The 24,440-nt window shown below is 35.3% G+C and overlaps 1 protein-coding gene and 1 pseudogene across 1 annotated transcript; one reads left to right on the forward strand and one right to left on the reverse strand.

Moving 5' to 3' along the window:
- Window positions 1–14,777: 14,777 nt before the first annotated feature.
- On the forward strand, window positions 14,778–17,153 carry LOC145122409 (wall-associated receptor kinase 2 pseudogene; annotated as a pseudogene).
- A 267-nt stretch (window positions 17,154–17,420) lies between these two features.
- Window positions 17,421–19,968, reverse strand: SNRK2-8 (Protein kinase superfamily protein). The gene is made up of 9 exons (XM_079054412.1): window positions 19,635–19,968; window positions 19,437–19,511; window positions 18,915–19,016; window positions 18,765–18,818; window positions 18,592–18,684; window positions 18,409–18,501; window positions 18,161–18,265; window positions 17,979–18,077; window positions 17,421–17,895 (listed from the first exon to the last, which is right to left on the reverse strand). The coding sequence occupies exons 1-9, from the start codon at window positions 19,752–19,754 to the stop codon at window positions 17,620–17,622; spliced, it is 1,017 nt and encodes a 338-aa protein (XP_078910538.1). The 5' UTR covers window positions 19,755–19,968; the 3' UTR covers window positions 17,421–17,619.
- Between the last annotated feature and the right edge of the window lie 4,472 nt (window positions 19,969–24,440).

A 24,440-nucleotide genomic window follows, 5' to 3' on the forward strand; every position in this document is an offset into this window, starting at 1 on the left:
TTCCTTCTACGAGTACTTAGTGTATACAGGTCATATACAATCCAGATCGAATAGACAATCGATTGTGTGGTTCTGCCCCAAGCCCACAACCAAACAAGGAACAGGAAATGAGGCGGAGGCCACACATCCCACTGTCTGTCGAATCCTCATGTATATAACCCTGACGCATTCACTAGGTACTTACAGTGTTAACTGTCATAGTCCTTTGGGATATGATGAAAGTGTTCCTTAAGAAAATCCTATACTTTCTTAATAAGAATATGATAATACCAGTTCCTTCTATGACCACTTAGTTTATACTAGTTATATATAAACCAAGATCGAACGGACAGTTAAATGTGTGGAACTGCCCTAAGCCCACAACCAAACAAGTAACAGGAAATGAGGCGGAAACCACACATTCCACTGCCTATCATATATTCTTCATACATAACCTTGATGTATAAACTAGGGAATTATAGAATTAACAATGATTGTTCGTTAGTTGCATGATAAATCGTTTGCTTGTAAAATACCGATGTTAGTCCTGGAAAATCCTATATTTTCCATAAAAGTGAGTTGTTGTCTTAAATGTTCCAAAACTGAGAAGCACAAGTATTTACCCATACTTATGTTGCTAAAGTGTAGCTTTATTATTAAATAAAACTAGTCGAAAACATGTTTGTTTAGTAAACTAGAAGTGATGTTAATACCCTCCTGTGATCACTTAGTACATACGAGTTATAGAAATCTAGATCGAACAGACAGTCAATTGGGTGATTCTGCCCTAAGCCCACAACCAAACAAGGAACAGGAAATGGGGCGGAAGTCACACATCCCACTGCATGTCGGATGTTAATTTCATATCACCCTGATGTATATACTAATTAATCATATAGTTACTAACCTTGATGACTGTTTATTAAGTATATTATTTCGTGAACGAGTCGTTGTTTTATCCATGTGAGTTCTTATAACCATACCGATGGACGTTAAACCCTACGACGTACTTCGGACGTCGTAAACGTTAATGACGTTTGTCACCCATAACGACTGTAGCTAATAGTCAGGGCGCAGGATTGTCAGTCCCGTATAGATCTATACACAAACTCAGGCTCTCCCTCCAGGAGACTCTGGTTCATAAGACTAGACTTCCCTTGGCACCTAGGTAAGTACTCGAAGACGTGTCTCACAAATTTGATCCCTCAATAAATTCACGAATAATACAATGAAAACCTTTTTGTAAACAACGTGTAACCTTGTAAAAGTATTTTGTTCGTTCCATAAACTATAATTAATATAGTTTATAAGTTTGTTTCCATGTTAAAGTTTGAGCTTGCAAAATAGTTGGTCTTAACATGTTTTGTAAATTGTTTGTAAGTCTAGTAGTCATAATGTTTGTCGTGTTTAATAAGTTTCGCGTTCAATTGCATGTTAACGGTAAGAAAATATAATGAGCAAAATTATATTTTTAAACACAAGATTACTTGTGTCTTACTTGTATTTGATGGGTTTCGAGCAATACATCAATCCTATGGTGTACATGCAAACCCTAATAGCTTTGGATCTAGTTTGTCTAATGAACATGCAATTGATAAACCAAAGCCATAAACCCTAGATCTATTATATAAGAACTGAAATAAGGGTTTAGTAATTACCTTTGATTGTTATATAGTAATAACAATCAATTCCTTGCTTTGATTGGCTTCAGAAAGCTTAGTGCCTCAAGTGTTGCACCTCTAATGGAGTCACAAACACCACTAAGCAACTTGGATGAAGAGGGAGGAGAGAGGAGGCACCAAAAACGGCTGGAAACCCTAAAGGAATAGCTCCCCACGTTTTTGGGGCTTAAGGGTCCTTTATATACATGTAGGCTATTAGGGTTTACAACTACGAAACCCTAATCTGGCTGCTTAAGCCCTAAGCAGCCCATGGACTCCTTTAACATATCCCTTGGACGAATTCCTTATGGGCTTCCCATAGAATTCGTCCAACTTATATTATTTAGGTAATCCATAGCCCAATAGCAATTATCTTATAATTACAAATCCAGTCCTCTAAGTTTAATTAATCTCTTTTAGCCACAAAATTAATTCTCAATTAATTCTTGACTAATATCAATTAAACATTATGATTTCTCCTTTAATATATTATTCTTATAATATATTAATAAATCGTAATTAAACCTTTCTCTCCTTAATTCATCCTACATATTGCTATGGTGAAGGCAACCCAAAAGGACCATGCTCATAATCGGGTCAAGTACATACCAAAATAGTTATGGACTTAGACACTAATCCAACAGTCTCCCACTTGGATAAGTCTAATAACTATTTTGCATAACTTCAGAACCTGATCAGCAATCGTAGCTTTCAAAAGCCGCTGTCAACTCTGATCTTATCAGATATGCGTGTCCTTTAGATAAGGGATTATATATTCCTCCATTCTACAAGATATCGTATAGACACAAGACATGGATTTAAATCATTCTCTCTGTCTATGTATTGTTTCCCGACTTCCGATTCATGACGACTGACAACATACTACAATTGAACACATCAACTTAGTCCCGGCTTGGCCAAGCGCTTAGGGTGTCATCATTAAATCATCGAGGGGCCCACAGATATCGCTTTTATCCCACTTTGGGTAAAAGGAATGGATAAACTTCGACTCAAATGCTTGCTTGCACCTACTAATCGGATCACACACAATAATAAGTTTTATAACACCAAGTTACTAGTGCGTTTACTTATCATCAATGTGCAACCGATCAGCAAGTAACAACTCACACGTCTTGGTTTCAAGAATATACAATATTATCGTCGCACTAATCACTCGTGAAAAATCCATGAAGTGATTCAAGTGAGCGTGGGTTTAATCCAATACTTTAATCTTATCAAAGCACTCATGAACTCTACAGCAAACTTGTGCTATGTCTAAACACTTTAGACAATCTACAGACAGATTCATGACAGTCTTCCTTCATACCTACTTCCAACGTATGACCGACTGTGGGGGTTCGAATAACCCAGTTATTCTGGAAGTCAAAACATGCAAAGTGAAACGCAATAATAATATTAATCCTATATGGTCCCAAAAATTTTGAGCGTAAATAAAAACACTTTTATTTAAACACCATATTGATTACTCATTATTCATTTCTTACTGTTTCAGAAAATCAACTTATTACTCGAATTATAACCACAATTGTCCCATGCTCCAAGCATGCACACTTTGGTTTCCTATGGTCCATACTTTGTGAAATAGATCAATTGAAAAACTGTTTCCAATGAAACTCATTTCACAATCCCCAATCCTTATTATTAGTATAAGAATACCAAATTCTTGCCACTTTTAGAATATGTCAGATTCTAACATTTTATGCAACGATCCTTTCGTAAAGTCATAGCACAAAAGTCATCAAGACTTGGCCAATGAAATCACAAAGTACTCTATCAGAAATTTTTTTACAAAACAATTCTATAGATGTGATGTCTCTCACTCAAAGTACATTCCTTTGAACATCCTTTTGCAAAAAAGTTTCTAATCTACATAGATTCTTAATCCAACTCTCATTTATGGAAACATTTCCATATTTGCCATATGACAACTCATTCTTAATAGAATCTTTTCTATTCATAATAATGTCAATATAGTCCATCCACTACTATACGTCCAACTACTCACAAGCGACAAATCCTCAGTGAACCTTAGATCGTCCTTTGATAGTTGTTTAATTATTTTAGTCAAATCCAGTTCTAGTCCTTTTCCCTCTTAATGCCCTAGGCATTTGGAAAATTTTAGAATGGTCAAATATTATAGCATATGCAATTGATCCTATACCCGAAGCGTATTGGACACGATACATAATGTCTCACATAAAGACATGATACTTTATCATCCTTCTGCCACAATATTTTATGTGCTCTGTTCCCACAATTCGAACTATGAAGAGGGATGCCGTAATCATAATCGAATTTTGAGAATGCACTATGTATCCTTGACTAAATTTATTACCATTTCTCGATCTAAGCTTTAGAATTTTGAAACGAAGTATGATATTCTCTCCCTTAATTATAGCAAAACAACTTTTCAACCATTGCAACTTTGCAAAGTGAATCTTTGTTTTCTATAATTAATATTGCTAACTTGCAATACTTACCATAATAATCATGCTCCCACTAACATGATGATTATTTTCTTACCAGCATAACACCTATGCTCCCACTAGCTTTGACATGTATTTAGAAAACAATGCTTAGTGAATTCCTTAAGTTCATATTTCTAATACCTAATGCTTTGATAAGCCTTTATCTAAGCTTTGTAAGCTCATACATTTGCCTTAGATAGCTCACATGTGTGTCTAAAGAAATTCAGAACTTATGTTACTAAGTCCTAAATGTTCAGACCTATTGCCAAATCTCACAATTCGAACTATGAAAAGGGATGTCGTAATCATAATCGAATTTGAGAATACAATTTTCACAATTGCAATCTTCTTAAAATCTCTCTTAGTGAAAGCATTTCCTTACAATCATTTTCATGAAGGAGGGAAACCTCATGACACTTAGATTTTAAAGTGTATGTGTTCCTATCCATGTGAATTTGTCAAAACCAAAGTTTGCGACAAATCTAAACTCATATGGACCGAATGTGCTCAATCTCGATTTCTTGCCTCATGGTAACATGAATGCCCACCATGTCTTCCAAGCAACTCACCCTTTCATATCAATGTACTTTCCATTGATCAAGGTGCTTTGTATTTATGCATTCAAATGAGAACTCATAGAACTCACATGCATAATTAACTCAATTGGAATGGCACAGAAAAGGAGTATGTCATCCACGATAGGCTTTAAACCTCAAGTCGTGTGCTAGTGATGATCAACTAGGTTTAACTCTTGATTTGTTCTTGAAATCTTTCAAGACCATTAAGACTCCCACTGACTCCTTGACATATAAGATTCTCTTGTCAAGAAACATTCCTTGACAAAACAAATATTCAAGAGTTAGTGTAGTTTTTATCAAGACTATCACTTCACATAATTGGTTCTAGTTGGTCTTTGTCTTATCCAAGACATCACAACTTACCAATCTCAAATGTGCAGGAATAAGAAGACTTTTTCCAATTCCACATTTGTTGAGTGTTTTAAACCTACTAAAGACGTGTCACTCAATTCACAATCTTGGAATATAACTCTAAGACTTTGATATTGGAACGAAGTATGATTGACTTCTTGATTTTAACCATTTCCACAATTCCCGATTCCTCTTCTTAGACATACAAATGCACTAAGACTCACTTAGAGGATCAATTGAGATATGGTTCTTAATCATTAAGACTTTATCATAAAACACAATAAAAGGTACTCTCCCTTCTTCTTAGAATAGAGAAACTTTTATCTTTCTGCCTACTAGATTCTTATTATCCGTTCTGCTATTGATTGAAACTCTTTCAATTAACTCAGAATTATACTTAATCTTATAAGTATAACCATATTTACTAAACTTTAGTAAATCATGACGAATATCTTTATCACTCTTGTGGGGAACTTGATCAACGCACAACCTAGTGTACTGGATCTTATAGTCCTTCTCTTGACACTTTGTCAAAGAATTAGTCTAATTTCCAAATATGAAGTTTCTCATTCATCACGCAACCAAGTTGTATGATTCCAAGTTTCTGTCCAATTGAAACTTGGGCGATGAGAATCTTCCCTTATTTGGCAAATTCTCGACATTTCCACAAATAACATAATAAAGAATCCATTATTGCTAACAATAGAAACAATCAAACATCAATTTTTCATACACACCATTGCAAGGATAAATAAATAAGACAAAATAAAATTTTATTTTATTGCGGAAAAATTTTGTCCTTACAATGCAATTCAACTGAAAAACTATGTTATTTCATATTTCTTATCATTCTATCCTAACTCTAGAGTAGCAGCTCAAAAATCTGATCCTCGAGTCCATGCGATCGAAATCCATTTCTTCATGATCAGATTCAGCACGCTTCTTCCTTAAGCTTCCTCTCTTTTCTTCGATCCTGCAAAAACATCAAAATGTAATATTATCACATCATGTATTAAGAATCAAAGAATAGGAACTTATAGAGTTAGTTAATAGATTTTACCTGAAGTAGAGCCATACGTCTTGACTCTCCCATCTCTTAGATCTCTCAGGTAAACAGGACAGCTTCGTCTCCAATGCCCCTTCTCTTGGCAGTAGAAGCAGATGGACTCTTTTGGAATGGCACAAGGAACTATCTCAGAATTTACCTTTTCTGGATTTCCAATGTCACCATTTTCAATGTCCATTGAAGTTTGGGAGTTTGATTTGCCAGACAAATTTGCTCGATCAGCACGCCAAATCATTTCTGATTCAGCAGCTATAAGCAAATAGGTCAAATCAATGAGGGTCACGTCATGGTCCATCATATAGTACTCTCTAACGAACTCACTATATGATTCAAGAAGTGACTGAAGAACCCAGTCAACAGCCAACATTTCTGAGATATCGACACCCATCATCCTTAACCTATCAATGTGTGACTTCATCTCCAAGACGTGTGCACACACAGGTTTCCCATCTTCGTGTTTACTTGCCAATAGGGCTTGAGTGAGCTTGAACTTTTCAAGCCTTTGAACTTGTGGGTTAGGGAGAATAATTGGAGGAGGTGGAGGAAGTGAAGCATGACTCTCATTTCCTTGATCGTATCGTGGAACGTCATCTTCATTTGGAAAGCTTGTTCCAAGGGACTTGGGAAGACCATTGTAAGATTTAGACATCTACAAAACGGGAGAAATTCAAGTCAAGTTGATTAGAATCCTTGATGTAACACCCAAACGAAACATCAAGGCTAGGATCCAACACAATACTCTACAACCTACAAGAGGGATGTCGTAATCTAGTTGCAGAATATTTGAAGGTAGGTAAATGACGATTTACCAATTTCCACCATGAAAAACAAAAAAGAAGGTTTAAGTTTTAAATGAATTGAAACTCCTAGATCTTTTGAGATTCATTGAACTTTTCAATGGCATGTTTAATCTCGATTATGCCCTCTAAATTTGCGACTGGGATGCCGAGGAATACAAACAAGGTGTGAATAACCATACGAATCTACGTGATGCACTCAATGATACTATCACCTAATCAATGTGCCGGTTAGCCACACACGCTCCATTGATCTATGATAAACATCGAGCCACCCTTCGCCACCAATGCCAAACCCAAATTAGTGTGCCGGTTAACCACACACGCTCCACTAACGTTTCGACAAGGGTACAAAGTGTAATTCCATGGATTAGCATACAATTCCCCATTTTTCCTAAAGTAACTATGATTTGGGAATTTGTAAAAGCATGTAGTTACTTTGTACTTCATTATACTTATAATGGAAGGTTTCGTCCTATCCTACCCGTTCGGCTAACGACCCTCCACTAGTCAAGAGTGCGGTGGGTAAGAGTGGATAACCATTCAATCGCCATTTTATAGGCAATTTCCTTAAACACCCCTTATAGACCAGCTTCGTGAATGAGGCCTACTAACGGTAAGACTGACTCTTTACTCATATATATAATATTAGACTTATAATGTTACATATATATAGTATAGGGTGTATTTTACACTTTTAAAATACTTGGTGGTTCAATTTAATAAATTATACTTTTAATTTAATCAAATGTAAACCAAAACATTATGTATTTATTAACTCTCTTTTAATTATACACTTTAATTAATTAACAAAACCATAAGGGTGTAATTTGAACTTTTCAAAATGCGAGGGTTTTAGAATTTAACATTTCAAAATCAAACTTTTAATCAACTTTTAAATTCCAAAACTTGAGGGCAAGTTTTGAAACTTTTCAAAACATTTGGGATTAGAATTTAAATATTTCAAAATTAACTTATAATCAAAAAATTAAAATTCCAAAACTTGAGGGCAAGTTTTGAAACTTTTCAAAACATTAGGGTTTAACTATTTAAATTTCAAAAACAAAACATTTAAGTTCAAATTTAAACTATAAAACCTAAAGGGGAAAATTGAAACTTTTTCACAAGATAATTCAAATCTAAATTACAAATAATCAATCTTTATCTAATAAAACAAAAGATTATCTAAATTTTGACAATTATCTTCTATTTTGGCAAGGATAATCACCCAATATCAATAAAAATCGGATTTTATGAATTAAAAATGTTTATGGTAAGTATCCCAAGCCAAAACAGCAAGAAAATCGCCAAAAAACGCTGCTAGATCCATGGACTCGCCGAGTCAGGGACTGGACTCGCCGAGTCGGCCTGACTCGCCGAGTTCATCCACTGACTCGCCGAGTCGGAGATTCAGAGGGCAAAAAAAACTTCGTTTTTCATGCAATTTTCGATCAAGTAAGCATCAAATTCACTAACAAACAGCCCTAGGCTCTGATACCACTGATGGGTTTCGAGCAACACATCAATCCTATGGTGTACATGCAAACCCTAATAGCTTTGGATCTAGTTTGTCTAATGAACATGCAATTGATAAACCAAAGCCATAAACCCTAGATCTATCATATAAGAACTGAAATAAGGGTTTAGTAATTACCTTTGATTGTTATATAGTAATAACAATCAATTCCTTTCTTTGATTGGCTTCAGAAAGCTTAGTGCCTCAAGTGTTGCACCTCTAATGGAGTCACAAACACCACTAAGCAACTTGGATGAAGAGGGAGGAGAGAGGAGGCACCAAAAACGGATGGAAATCCTAAAGGAATAGTTCCCCACGTTTTTGGGGCTTAAGGGTCCTTTATATACATGTAGGCTATTAGGGTTTACAACTAGGAAACCCTAATCTGGCTGCTTAAACCCTAAGCAGCCCATGGACTCCTTTAACATATCCCTTGGACGAATTCCTTATGGGCTTCCCATAGAATTCATCCAACCTATATTATTTAGGTAATCCATAGCCCAATAGCAATTATCTTATAATTACAAATCCAATCCCCTAAGTTTAATTAATCTCTTTTAGCCACAAAATTAATTCTCAATTAATTCTTGACTAATATCAATTAAACATTATGATTTCTCCTTTAATATATTATTCTTATAATATATTAATAAATCATAATTAAACCTTTCTCTCCTTAATTCATCCTACATATTGCTATGGTGAAGGCAACCCAAAAGGACCATGCTCATAATCGGGTCAAGTACATACCAAAATAGTTATGGACTTAGACACTAATCGAACAGTATTCCCCCCCCCCCCTAAAAACATTGAAAAGCTTGGAAAAATATGAGGGTATGAACTCACCTCGAATGTGCGTTTGAGGTTGGGATAGCGAAGTGGTAGAGAAGATCCTCGAGTTGTTGTACGAGCAAATGACGTTACCCTAAAATAATTATATTCGACGTCGTATTTAAATTAATAATAACATTAATTTAAATAAAAGGGTTAAATAATTATTTAATTAGGTAAAGAATGCTTACAAATTAAATAGGAATTATTTGGAAATGAGGAAATGGAGTTTTCGGATGGCAAAATGGGGTTTACGGTTGGAGGGTATGGAGTTAACGGTTGGATCTTGGGAATATTATGAATATTTGAAGACCACATGAAGATTTGAAGATAGTTTGAATGTTCTTGATGGGGAATATGAAGATTTGAAGGAAACTGGGCGTAAACCTTTGAAGATTGAGAGAAAATGGGTTGTTCACGGATGAATATTGAGAGAGTTTTGGAAGTGGTTCACGGTTGAAAATGTGATAAATGAAAGTGTTTACGCCTAGAACACTTATATATAAGGGGTGTTTACGGATTGAGCTTCTAGAAGAGGGGGTGTTTACGGTCTTGGATCAAAAGAATAAGGGGTTTACGGATTTGCCAAACCGTAAACACCTTTTTGAAATTAAAACTTTCAACCGTGAACACCATACACTTGTTTGATTTGGCCGTGAACTCCTCTTTGAATTGATTTCAAATACGTAAACTACTTTTCCCCTTAATTAATTTGGGTGAAAACTCATTTAATGAGGGCTATTTATGTTTTAAACCCCTAAACTTTTAACTTATGCTCATTTATAACACTCCAATTTAGCTTAAGTTTTCAATCCATACCTCTTTGTTAATTCTTTAAACAAGCTCTACGGCTATAGATGATAAAATGCAATAAGAATTGCAATGCAGTTTCACTTGTACTTGGTTAGGGTTTAGGCTTTACTTGATCTAAAAATTTCGAGTTGTGACATGCTTGTACACCCAACGTACTTCTCCCATATGGCCAACTTCCATTTTCCAGCTTTTAATCGATTAAGACTTCCATCTAAACTCAAATCTAACTTCCTTAAGATGGCTTATCACGTAAAGTTGTCAACTTTACGTGCATGCATGGCTTAATGAGGCTCTAGAGCTTAAAAGAGCTTAATAAATGACTTAATACATGTATGAGACCATAAACACCATAAAGTTTGCACCTTTAAGCATACGGAACCCTCCAAACATCCATATCTACAAGATGTAGCTTCTAAAACGGCCTTAACCCATCAAGACTAACCAAAAATGGACAAAGAAGCATAAAACCATAACATGAAGAGATCTAAGCAAGGAGAGGAAAAGGTATGAACTTTATACCTCAAAAGACTTGCAAAATGAGTGATGATTCTGGATCTCTAAGCTTCACACTAAGCAATGCACCTTCAACCTTCTTCTATCCCTTCAGAATGAGCAAAATAAGCACCAACTTCTTCTCAAGAGCTCAAAGACACAAAAATAGAGGCTAACGGTCGAAATTTAGGGTTTAGGAGGTTTGGAGGCTGGTAAAGATGTAACATCCAAAAATTTTACGCCAAATTTAAACTTTTTCGATCATAAATAAAACCAATAGTATTTGTTTACAAAATGTTTTCAATCAATATTCATCAGAGTGTCCCAATAACCAGTTCATAAGGATGAGGAGCGGTACGGTTACGCCTTCGCCTTGCCATGATCTCCTGAAGTACCTGAACCAATAAACTTAAAACTTAAGCCCGAGGGCTTAGTGAGCTACCCCCAAAATACCAATACCCCACTGATAATACCATATCAGTAATAGACAATCAACAACATGCATACTGGGCCATCGGCCTGACTGGACCGCCCTGCAGGGCCTACAGTCTATCTGAATCTGAATCTGTCCCGAGCCTTCGGCATAACTGGACCGCCACGTGGGCCTACAGTCTCCCCGGACCGCTCATAGGGTATGTTGGCCTTCAGCACAAAGCAGGACCGCCTCAACCCAAGCAATAAACAAATAACCATGTGCGCATAACTAACATATACTGGCATATACAAACATCAAACATATCTATCTCACGGATCACTAAACATAGCAATCTCTCATAACTAGAGCACTGACCTAGCAGGTCACTAACATATCAATCCCTACGGATCATAATAGCATAACATACTGTCTATCCTGATTCCGATCTAACAGATCATATCCACATGTAGCATACCATAACGATAACAGCTAAAGGGTCGGCCTTGGTGCCTTAGACCCTATCAATATAGTGAGGATAACTCACCTTGCAGATGTCGACTCGGTAGATAAACTTCAACCCTCGGATCACTGCCACAAACTCCACCACCTATTTCCATAGTATGAATATACCCATAAGTCCTCAACCTTACAAGGTACTCCATAAACCTACTAGTCAACCCTTGGTCAAAGTCAAAGTCATCAGTCAAGGTCAACAGTCCATGTTGACCTTGACTCGCCAAGTTCCATGAGGTACTAACCCACTCGCCGAGTCACCTGAGTGACCCGTCGAGTTCCTTCGGTTTACGATCGAGACCCTAAGGCCACTCGTCGAGCTTCCTTCTTACAACTTCGACGGTTACACGCGCATACATAAATTGGGGAAACCTCAACCGACTCGCCGAGTTGTTCATCCACTCGTCGAGTCTACGGAAATCTTCATCGGACTCGTTGAGTTGTTCTTCCAACTCGCCAAGTTCATGCCTATCTTCATATGACTCGCCGAGTCGACCATGCGACTTGCCGAGTCCCTTTAGTCCTTTTTTCCATACAGACTCATTTGAGCCATGCAGCGGCTCCAAACTACAGATCCAAGCTTCTAAGGCATGCTTTTCACGTAAAGTTGCAAACTTTACGTGCATGCATAGCTACAAAGGCCCTTAATGTCAAATCCAAGCTCACAATGGGGGTTTCATACTCAAAGGGGCTTCATACATGACCAAATTCGGAGCTTTATGACTCTAGAACCCAAGAAGGGTACAGATTTGAAGTTACAACTTCAGATCTAGCTCATATCCCACATTACCATCTCAACCAAACCATAAAAACTCTAGATCTCAACCAAAAGAGGTCTAGAAGGAAAAGAAGAAAAGGTGACGACTTGATACCTCCAAATGATGCTATCTGAGGTAGATTTCAGATTTCCCACACTTCCTTGCTCCTAGCCTTTTGTTCTCCAAGCTCTTCTTCTCAAAAGATCTCCTCTCCAAGGCTTTAGACACACAAGAATGAAGCACCACACGAATTAGGGTTTTCTGAGCTCTCAAAGGACTGCAAAGAGGCCAAAGGAGGCTTATGCTTCCTTAAATAGGGTGCACAACCCCGGGATTTAGGGTTTCATCTGCCAGCTCCTACTCGTCGAGTCCCTTCATGGACTCGGCGAGTAGGCCACTAAATACGCGAACCAACCCGCTGCTACTCGACGAGTAGGGCAACAACTCGTCGAGTAGGCTTTGAAACCAATTAAATTCCTATTTACACAATACCTGAGAATCGGGGCGTTACAAAAGAGGCCTGCCCTATGGACTTAAGGAGTTTATATAGGGTGCAACATCCTAAAATTAGGGTTTCATTAAACCCTCGTACGCCCAGCGTACGAGGCCTCGGCCCCGCGATCAAACCCACTTAGTACGCTAAGCGTACCATGTAGTACGCCTCGCGTACTAGCTAAGCTGACCCAATGGTACCCCCCGCGTACTAACCCCAAGGACCAAATTGCAAATAATAAAATACAAAGGGGCTAAAAAGGAACATACCCAAATCTAAGTGTTACATACAAATGGGCCCATCTATATATAATCATATATCATCCCCCCCCCCCAACACGTAGTTTAATCGTAGGAAAGAGTTTGAATATTTAGACTAGACTAAATTATGTGAATAGACATGATCGTTGACCTTTAGTTTGAATATTTAGACTACACTGAATTATATGAATAGAGTTGGAACATTTAGACTAGACTGAATTATGGGTATAGACATGATCGTTGACCTTTAGTGAACTATCGACATACTGAGAAGATAAGAGAACATGAAGAACCTACACCTCAATAGTAGTAACTTTTTCTCAGATAAAATGGAAATCGATCTCTATATGCTTCGCACGTTGATGTTAAACATGATTAGTTGACGAGAGTTACATGTTATTAACATTGTTGCAATATACAACAGTAGATTTAGAGATGGGAGAAAAAACTCTCGAATAAGATTTTGAAGGCAACAAGTCTCAGCAACGGCAATGACAACTACATGTTACTTTGCCTTGTCATTAGAACGAGAGATCATAGGTTGCTTATCGGGACATCCACAATGCATGCATTGAACTTTTCATGATTTAAATGGATTGTCACATCATCTATCTATTCATCATACAACTCTAAAAACTTCTCATACAATGCACTGAACTTTGTGACACATTTAAAAAAAATCATTTATCATAAAATTTTCATGTTTCTCATTAAAGAGTTTTATGACCATTAAATTTCATATCCAGTGAATGTCAACATAACATTCCACAATAATAGAGTTTAATTCATTAAACACTAGAAATATGACCTTATTTAACTCCCTCGTTAAACTATATATTGTAGATGATCTTAGGGCCCAAGAGTGTATGTTATCACCAAGGTATACATAGTAGATCAATTAGTTAAACTCATAAATATATTAAACTAATTCTTTTTTTTTAAAAAAAAAGTGGTATTTCATATATTTATGTCTATAGAGTACGTAAAGATGAAAATTTTGTTTTTAATAATTATAGAAGGATTACCAAGTTATTTACCCCGATTAAAGGGGATCACTCGGCAAAACTTGGAAAATATTTGCTATTATAAATGCTAACAATTATGAAAACGCGATGAGATATAAAAATGGGTAGTTTTGCCGGAATTTGATGTACAAGTTTGGCACTTTTGAAGAAATGGTTCATATTCTTGGTTACTTAACCGATTCAAAGTTACTTTCCTCTCAAAGCTTGCGGACACTCGATAAAACATGCAATAATACATCCATACACAAAAGCACATATAAACAACGGCCAAATCCATCGTTGTTTCAGGATATTCCAAGGTAAGAAAAAGAACAGTTTCCGAACTAGAAATAAAACTTAAAAACGATCATTCAACATCGGTTCTATCATTATCTCTATGTGGTTGTGGTCATCATATTGGTCGATGATATTAGATGTTGTTGCTACAAGCTGTTTTTAAATCAACGTGAATCTCAATGAATCGTATAGAGATAGATATACATGCACAAGTTCAGAAGATAAAAATATGATTTAGAGAGTATAGATTAGTGAAGTGATCGATTTTCAGTGACTGTTACGTTTACCTCTCGTTTATATGTCGAGCTTAATTACTGCTTCTCTTGGGTTACTGACTGAAGATGCCCTTGGAGTAACTTAAAGACCATATGAGTCTACCTCTTGTAGTCTTGTATACGTTGCCAAAATGAAGGTGTTCTAAAGCATTAATAAGAGAAACCAAGTTAGATTCCAAGTCATTTTAGATGGAAAAATCAGAAGGAATTGCTCTTCTTAAACTACTCCAGCCTTTCACTATACTGATTATAATACTATCATCAACGAAAGCAGCATCTGAAGTAGCTCTATCTCTTCCTGGATGCCCTGTTAAATGTGGGAATATCACGATCCCGTATCCTTTTGGGACCACAGAAGGATGCTACATGAGCATAGAATATCAGGTAAATTGTGAGACACTAAGTGTTTCCAACACCAAATTCAAACTGTTAAGTATATCACTTGACGATGGCTATATGCGTGGCATGTTGCCGATGGGCTATCGTTGCTACAACAAAACTCATGGAATAACCAGCGTGTCAGAACCCAGAATAAAGTTATCAAGATTCCAAGTCTCGAGTACACTGAACCTCTTAACTGCAGTTGGGTGCGACTCAAGAGTCAACATCAAGACCATAAAGGGCGAAGGTTACTATACTGGATGTCTATCAATGACTGGTTGCGATAAGCTAACCAATGGTTCGTGTTTAGGCTTGGGTTGCAGCCAAGTTCCACTTCCTTATAACCTCACAAGATTTCGTATCCATGCACAAAGCAATACACGAAGGGAGAACGTAGGGAGCTGGAGTTTCAATAACTGCACGTTCGGGTTTATTGTTGAGAAAGGTAATTACACGTTTCATAAAACCGATCTTGATAGTTTGCAGAATCGGTCTTTTCCGGTGGTTCTTGAATGGTCGATTGGGTACACAACTTGTGAAGAAGCTCAAAAGAACATTTCGAGTTATGGTTGCAAAGAGAATAGCGTACGCGTTGATACCTTGACTGAATCCAATCGAAGCTACAATGGGTATCGTTGTCAGTGTGCTCAAGGGTACCAGGGTAACCCATATCTCCCAAACGGTTGTCAAGGTATAGTAAACACTTTAATTACTACCATCAACAGATTTCAATAAATACAAGATTTTCACGATAATCTGTGATCGATTCTTTCAGATATCAATGAGTGCGAAGGACCTCAATTACATGATTGTATATATGGCTGTGGTAACACAAATGGGAACTACAGCTGTTCATGCCCCTTAGGGCAACACGGGGATGGTCGAAAGGGTGGTGATGGTTGCTCTGATAATAATTTACAAGCTGACGGAAATTCAGTCTATTGGGGTGAGTTAGAACAGCTTTTTGGCATAACATCATTATTTATAAGAGCATAAATTCAGTGGAAGAATCGTCTCTCTCTATATATATAACTGCTTTTTGACACAATTCATATGTTCGTATGGGGATTCTATTCATCGACAGGCGTCAGCATGGGCACTGCAGCTTCATTGGTGTTTACATTGATAATATACTGGGGACTCAAACAAAGGAAGATTATGAAGAGCAGGGAGATATTCTTCAAGAAAAACGGGGGGTTGATATTACAGAAAGTGCTATTCGAATCTAAACAATCCTCCCACATGGCAAAGATTTTTTCAGCAAAAGATCTTGAAAAGGCAACCAATAACTTCCACAAAACCAATATCGTAGGTCAAGGAGGCTATGGAACAGTTTATAAAGGTACACTAGCAGATAAAACAATGGTTGCCATCAAGAAAGCCAAGTCAATTGATGAGAGCCAGATCGAGCAGTTTATAAATGAGGTGATTATTCTTTCAGAAATTAGTCATCCAAATGTCGTCAAACTCTTGGGTTGTTGCTTAGAGACACAAACTCCTCTCCTTGTTTATGAGTTTGTAACCAACAAAACTATCTTCCACCACCTTCATGAACAAGACTACTTATCTTCAATGAGTTTTGAAAGACGCCTAAACATCGCCACACATACTGCTGAAGCCCTTGCTCATATACATTCAACTACACAAATCGTTCATAGAGATATTAAATCTTTAAACATACTTTTGACTGACGACTACACTGCCAAAGTGTCTGATTTTGGAATCTCAAGGTTCATTCCAGTTGATGAGACTCACTTACAGACATTGGTGCATGGGACACTTGGATACATAGATCCAGAGTACTTTCGATCAGGAATTTTGACAGAGAAGAGTGATGTTTATAGTTTTGGCATGGTTCTTGTGGAGCTGCTTACAGGTAGAAAGGTATTTTCACATGATAGAACTGAAAGTGACTTGGGTCTGGCAACATATTTCATTTCTTCACTAGAAAGGGGTCACTTGCTTCAGATTCTTGATGATAAAGTGAAGAAAGATGGGCTCAATGAGCATATTAGATGTTTTGCTAGATTAGCCAAAGATTGTGTTGAACTAGAGGGAAGGAAAAGACCTAACATGGTAGAAGTGAAAGAGGAGCTTGAAGAACTTAAACAATCTTTTTTGAAGAGTTCTATCATGTCCAAGAAAATCATTTCCATTGAACTTGACGACCTTCTCTTGTTTTGAATGCTACTTGATGGAAGTAACAATCTTAAATACCTTAATGTGGTCTCCTTTCCTTTTAACAGTTGTTTAGTACAAGTTGAGGGAACCATTTTTCTCTTACTCAAAAACACCATAAAAATACTTGTAAATTTCCATGGAGATACAGCAACAAAATGGGATGGGAATTTAAATTTCTCAAGGATAATCAACAATAGCATTATGTTCATCATCTAATCCTACGGACGGATTTTCCAAGTACTTTATGTTTTATGTTAATTTAATATTGAATTGGTTAAGATATGATCTTATTGGCTTGATATATATATCATATACTATTATACATGCATTTTTGGTCGTTGCATTTGCTTACAAGATGTTCAATCGAGCATGTGAAAGATGGCTATTATGATCTTATTACAACATACAAGTTCACATAAGAACTCACAAGTTATACTCTAATAATGGTCTCCATTTGTTGTTATCCTTTTCACAATGAGCAACCATAATCATCACTTATGTCTATATCTTCGATATCTGAATCATCCAAGTCATCAAAGTCCATACTATCACCAAGAAGCTGTGGTGATCCATCACTAAGCATCCCAGGATGAGTTCTTGCCTCTTGTATTATAGAAAGTATTTCATCAACACTTTGATAGGTGTCACTTGAATTCCCATTGTGAGAGCTTCCTCCAATCATCAAATCTGTTGGCAAGTTCTTCAAGAACCATGGATGCATTTGGATTTCTGGAATTGTTATTCTCTACACAAACATAAATAAAATAAGAACATGTATAGATAAGCAAGGAGAATTGACAAGATTATTTATTCGGTTATGAGTTCTACCTTCTCAGGATTTGCAACAAATATCCTATAAAGAAGATGTTTGCATTCCAATGAAATTTCAACCGTATCCGGGATTGCATATTGGACACTAAGTATCCTCTATCATAAATCAAACAAAGTTTAATCAAACTCCATAAAATGAATGTTTTTTTAACTTTTTAATATTTTAAGATGTTACTCACACAAACAGTTGTTCGGAAGTTTCTTGGGTCATCTGGATCTCCAAATGGATATGCTCCAACTAACATGACATATAAAGTGACCCCACATGACCAAACATCTGCAAGCTACAATTTCCATTCCAAGGATTAACAAAGGAATTACCCCGAGTTTTTAAAAAAGTTACTGACTTTTCTAATCGTTGTTCTTGTAAAAAATATAAAAAGAATACTTTGTGTTGAATAAATGACTAAAAACTCAAAGGAATCACCTTTCCATCATATTCTTTTCTTGAAAGAACTTCGGGTGCAATGTAAGCAGGTGTCCCAACTGCTGACTTTGGTTGAGAATGAAGAACCGATGACTGAATTGCACAAACCACAAGAATTTGGTATGCAACTTTTTAAAGATAAATGAGAGGGACCCACAAAATAAAATTTTAACAAATTTATACCTTTGAGTACCCAAAATCACATATTTTAACACGAGGAGCTGCACTTCCATCTAACAGTGTGTTTTCAAGCTTAAGATCTCTGTGACAAACTTCCTGCAAAATGCATCAATTTTTCAAGAAGTGATAATATTGTGTATAGAAAGAAAAGCCTTAAATGGAGTTCATATATATACCATTGAATGACAATAGCTAACTCCTGATATAAGTTGTTGAAAGAAAAATCTTGCCTGGTAAGTAAGAGAATAAAAACGTATTTTTTTTAGTAAAAAGGGTAACAATATTTGAAGTAATTCATGAATTCGATGCTTTGTAAAGAAACTTGCCTCATTTTCACTGAATTTACCCGCATTGCATATTCTCTCAAAAAGCTCTCCTCCAGCTGCATACTCCATGACTATCGCTAGATGAGTTTGTGTTAGCAAGACCTGAAAAATATAAAATATTGCAATGTACTTTCATATAAATTTATATTGAATAGAAATTCTTACGAAATCTTTGTTATTTTGAATTTGAAAATTGCTTTGTTTGAACAATGAATCTTTTATCGGAAGTTAATTTTTGGTACTAATGGAACGATAGCAATAAAATTACTAAATGCAATTAGCAAAATTCAATAACTGATTGCATCAAGGAAAATAACTAAATAAAGTCAAGATCTATAACAGAAACGTTTTGGAGATGAACAATTTACAAAATCCATGTGAACTTTTGAACATTTAAAGTCAAAGTTTGACTTTTTAGGATAAGGTAGTAAAGCAATGCAGTTAAGTAAACTTCAGTGAAGCAGAGTGGCACAAACATTGAAAAAACAATTCCGACACAAAACAACGCAGTTAAAAAGTAACCTCTTTAAATCTGATAATATTTGGATGCCTCAAAGATCTGTGATTCATAATTTCCCTCTGTACATGTTCATCAATCTGCAAATTTTCAAAAATCTTGATCAAACCCAGAAAGCGTTTCGCATCGAATCAAGACATCAACTGCATAATAACATCAAAAGATTCAAAAAGATCAATACTTTACGAAGATAAAAAGAGAACCTTTTGGCCCCTTTCGATAAACTTGACAGCAAACAGCTCTCTTGTCATCTTGTCCCTAACAAGCTTGGCTACCCCAAAATTACCCGACCCGATTTCTTTAACAAGTTCATATCTTTCCATTTTCGCCCCAAATCAATCAAGAAACTGAAATCATTCAAATTCACAAACCCTTGAATGATAAGTGAGATATGAACAGGCAATAATGGAAATTACTACTGGTTTGGTAGGTGAAGTGTGTTATGGGTCAAGAAGAAGAGAGAAGACTTGACTGATCACTTGCTATATATAGAATTCTTGATGGGTATAACGGAGCATCTCTTTCATATTATACTACCCATACCTTGCTGATGAAAAAACTACCCTATATGTGTCTTAACCAGGTGAGCTTTGAGTTTTGAGTTGTTGTAATCCACTACACCCAAAATTGATATTTTCCATGATCCAACTTATTTTTATTTAGGTTAATATTCTAAGAAAAGTATTTATAAAATTTTTCTGTTTAAACTTAAAAAGTAAAATTTATTTTACAAAGAAAAACCTTTTATATTTTTTCAAAATTTATGTTCTGGCTTTTTAGCATGGTTGCAGAAATCGAGATTAATCGGCGATTAATCGTAGATTAATCGGCGATTAATCGTTTGGCGTTCTCTAACCGTCGAGGATTAAGGTATTAATCGGAAATTTATGATTAATCGGGTTTGGCGGGATTAATTGGTCTTGGCGGGATTAATCGATCAACAAAAGTCAAAAAAAATTCAAAATTCAAAAAATCAACTTTTTTTTTACTCTAAAATTTTAAAATTTTCAAATATTATACCAAAATGTTCATATTTTCGTATTTTAAAATTTTCAAATTACAAATATTCATATTTGCAAATTTTGAAGTACTTGTTTTTCTCAAAATATATTAATATGTGATTAATTTTAATATTGTATTAATAATCTATGTTCTCCGATTAATCCCCGACAATACCGATTAATCCCTTAACACCAGTCGATCGTCGAGCTACCGTCGAACGATTTTTACAACCTTGCTTTTTAGCATATCACAATAATCTTCTACTAATAATTTTTTTCGATAAGAACCTAAGGTTGTGTTTGGTTGTAGAAGAGTGGCGGATCCAGATCAAAGTAAAGGGGTATCTCCAACAAATAAGGTGTATCTGCGGTAAAAAAAATCGCGTAATACTTAATAAGAAAAAAAAATCCAGAAAAAATTACACTACTGAAATTGCTTTGAGGGGTATCCTGGGCTACTCCAGGATATATACTAGATCCGCCAATGTTGTAGAAAATTGTTTTTATTTTTCAAGAAAATGTTTTCAGAAAATAGAGTTGAGTTTTCATTTTCAATTTTCAATGAAAATTTTAAAAAACAAGTTTGGTTGGACCGGTGGAGTTTTCATTTTCAATCTAAGAAATTTAGAAAAACTGTAAAAATCACTTTTTTAATTTACATACAATTTGGAAAAATGAAAAAAAAATATTTTCTTAGAAAACTTTGGAAAACTAAACGAACCAAACGCGTTTTCAAAATTTTTGTTTTTCTTGAAAAAATTTCCTGAAAAACCGGAAAATTTTCTACAACCTAACGAACCCTAAGTTTTTCAGAAAAATCCTCATATTTTACAAACTTGTTTTGTTTTAACCATTTTTTTCATTTTAGCTCATATTTCTACTATTCTTGTTGGCATTGTTGCCGGTTATGTACATGATAGATAAGATGGATGTTTTATTGTATGTATGTTTGTTAATTTAGAGCATCTCCAACCCACTCCCATTTTCCATTATTTCCTTCATTTTTTCCTCATTCCTCTCCAACTCTACCCCATTTATTCCCCCATTTTGGGAGAAATGAATAGTATAACACCATATTTGGTGTTGTCGTTTTTAGTCCCTCTTTTTATATATTTATACATTTCTAGTTTATTTTTATCTACTAATTATAATTTAAATGTAATATTTAATACTTAGACTATTGTGTTATATATTAAATTATATTAATTAATCATAAATATAAAGTTTGTTTTTTCTTTATCAAATTCATATAAAAATTTAAATACATATTGAAATTTTAAAACACGATAACATATTTTACAAAAGCATATAATTAAGTGTTATAAGTATAATCTTATTTATTTAATATTATTGTAATGAAAAAAATATAGACTATATATTTGTTAAAACCAAATTAGTAGAAGGGGAGTGTTTGATAATTTATATAAGTTTGAAGAATGGAATATACTAGGAATATACTTTTTGGGGGTAAAAAATGGAGTAGGGTTGGAGATGTAATAACCCGTCATTTTCAAATCAATAAGAGTCTAAACCATATTTCAATCCTTGTTGTATTTTATTCTCTGTTGCCTTAAGGGCATGCTTATAAGCTAATAACTAATTATAGTTTGAAACCTAAGATTGATTATTGTTAGTATAAATTAACATAAGATAAAAGATTAAGGCTTAAAGTATAAAGAATTACACAAAATAAGGTTTTCGGCCAAGAATTCAAGAAGAAAAGGAATTTACAGTCCAAAGAATCTAGAACATGGAGATTTCGGCCAAGGGATTTGAAATCAACGGTGGTTTTCGATTCTAATCTCATGAAACATTGAGTTTTCGGTCACCATGACCGAAATCAACAAGGGAAAAGCCCATTAGGGCCAAAAACATTCATGAAATGGACCGAAATCATGAACTTAAGGCCCATTATGAACTGTAAACACTTTTCTATATATATTTATTCAACAGCAAACACTCCTCATTTCCCACTTTTCACACCGTAAACACTTCCATTTATGCTCTCAAAACTCATCCGTAAACAGCATATATTCATAAGAATCTTGCCCAGATCTTCTTATTTTCACCAAGAACACCAAGAACATTCATTCATATCTTCAAATCTTCAAGCATCCAACCGAAAACACCTAAGAACACACCGAAAACCCCATTTGTCCACCGAAAACTCATTTCAAAACTTCAAATAATTCCAAATAATTTTGTAAGTATTCCATACATAATTAAAGTGTTGTCTAACACTTTAATTATTATTTAAATCATTATTTAACCTATTATTTAAATTAATATCTTATTAATTTAAATACGACGTCGGATACAATTATTTTTAGGATAACGTTATTCGCACTTATGCTTACCCGAGGATCGTTTCTACAACTTGCTAATTCAAACACAAACATACATTCGAGGTGAGTTCATACCCTTACGTTTTCACTATCTTTCCATGTTTTTAGGGGGGGGGATACAAGTAAAACACAAGGACTTTTTGTGTTAATATTCAAACGATTCCAAAACGTTCAAACCTTTGCAATTGTTTCAAACCGATTTATCACTGCAATTATTAAAATATATTTGTATATATATTTTAACCCTTTTGTAACATGTCGAGCAAAAGGGAACTTTGTTCAAACCTTTTATTTTTGCTATATGTACATAGATAAATTACAAAGGTTTTCAATTCATTTAAGAACATACATTCAAACTATAATAGGTATAGTTTGAGAAACACTACACTATTTTACAAACTCAAGGAACACTACACAGGAACAAGAACATACATTTAAACTATAATAGGTATAGTTTATGGAACACTACTCTATCTCACTAATTCAAGGATACACTACTAAATGATTATTTAAGTATAATTATTTTACATTACAAAGTACACTACTATAAGTAATTCATACAATTTCAAGTACAAGTGAACACCACTACAGTACATGTAAACTAGTAAATACAGGGTTGTGAGGCACTACTTCGGGGTACCCATCAGGTTACCGGATTTAAATCCTTTACAGTATAACCAGAGTCTCATGGAGGGAGAGCGTGAGTTTGTGTATAGATCTATATGGGATTGACAACCTCGCACCTAAATTGTTAGCTACAGTTAGGCCGGCAGGCCTGGGGTGACAACCGTCATAACATTCCGACGCCTGAAGAACGTCGTAGAGGTCACTAGGTCATATCAAGCATGGTTATATGAAACTCACAATAGTATTAACTAAAATATTTGTTTACAGGATTAACACTACTTCAATGGTTTTATTTTAATTAATGAGACTACAGTACACTATTGTACATTACATCTGGTGGTATCCAGGCATTCATACAAAGGTTTTTATACAGTACACTACTATACATTACTGCTGGTAGTATCCAGGTTTTCATACAAAGGTTTCATAACAAACATTACAATAATACACTACTTTCCTAGTATCGAGTACACTAGTACTACATACAGTTTAGGGAAAACATACATGATATGGTTTTATTCATTTATAAGACTACTTTTCATTACTAAAGAAAATATTGGATTTTCCGGAGGAACATGTTAACATATTTCCAGGAACATTAATAAGTTTTTCCACTGCAAAAACATACTTATGAACTCACCAACTTAAATGTTGATACACTTTCAAAACCACTTGTATTCTCAGGGAACCGGTAGACAGGTACACCCACAGGTTTTGAGAAGACGGAGCACATAGAGTCGCGTCTTTTATACTTTTGCTATACATTTTTGATGTCATACAAATTATGTATTGAACAGATGTAAATACAATATTATATCAATGTAATGGTTGTGTTTTCTTTGATTACTATTATGCAATGGTTGTGATACTGTATATGACGTCCTCCGCCTCCGAACGTTTCCGTCGTTCCGGTTTGGGGGTGTGACAGGAGATGAAACACTATTTGCCCCATTTTTTAGTCCATTTATGGAGGAAAAAATGGAAGTGGGTTGGAGATGATCTTAGAAAGTGAATGTTTTGCATCTGTTAACTTAAA

The sequence above is a fragment of the Lactuca virosa genome, chromosome 6, assembly GCF_052849685.1.
Source record: "Lactuca virosa cultivar CGN04683 chromosome 6, Lactuca_virosa_CGN04683_v6, whole genome shotgun sequence".
Lineage (NCBI taxonomy): Eukaryota > Viridiplantae > Streptophyta > Magnoliopsida > Asterales > Asteraceae > Lactuca > Lactuca virosa.

Coding starts and splice junctions, on each gene's coding strand:
- SNRK2-8 (XM_079054412.1), bottom strand. CDS start 19,754: ATGGAAAGATATGAACTTGTTAAAGAAATCGGGTCGGGTAATTTTGGG. Junction 19,017..19,436: donor ATATTATCAGATTTAAAGAG/GTTACTTTTTAA, acceptor TATATTTTTCAG/GTCTTGCTAACACAAACTCA. Junction 18,078..18,160: donor ACTTCCGAACAACTGTTTGT/GTGAGTAACATC, acceptor GATTTATGATAG/AGGATACTTAGTGTCCAATA.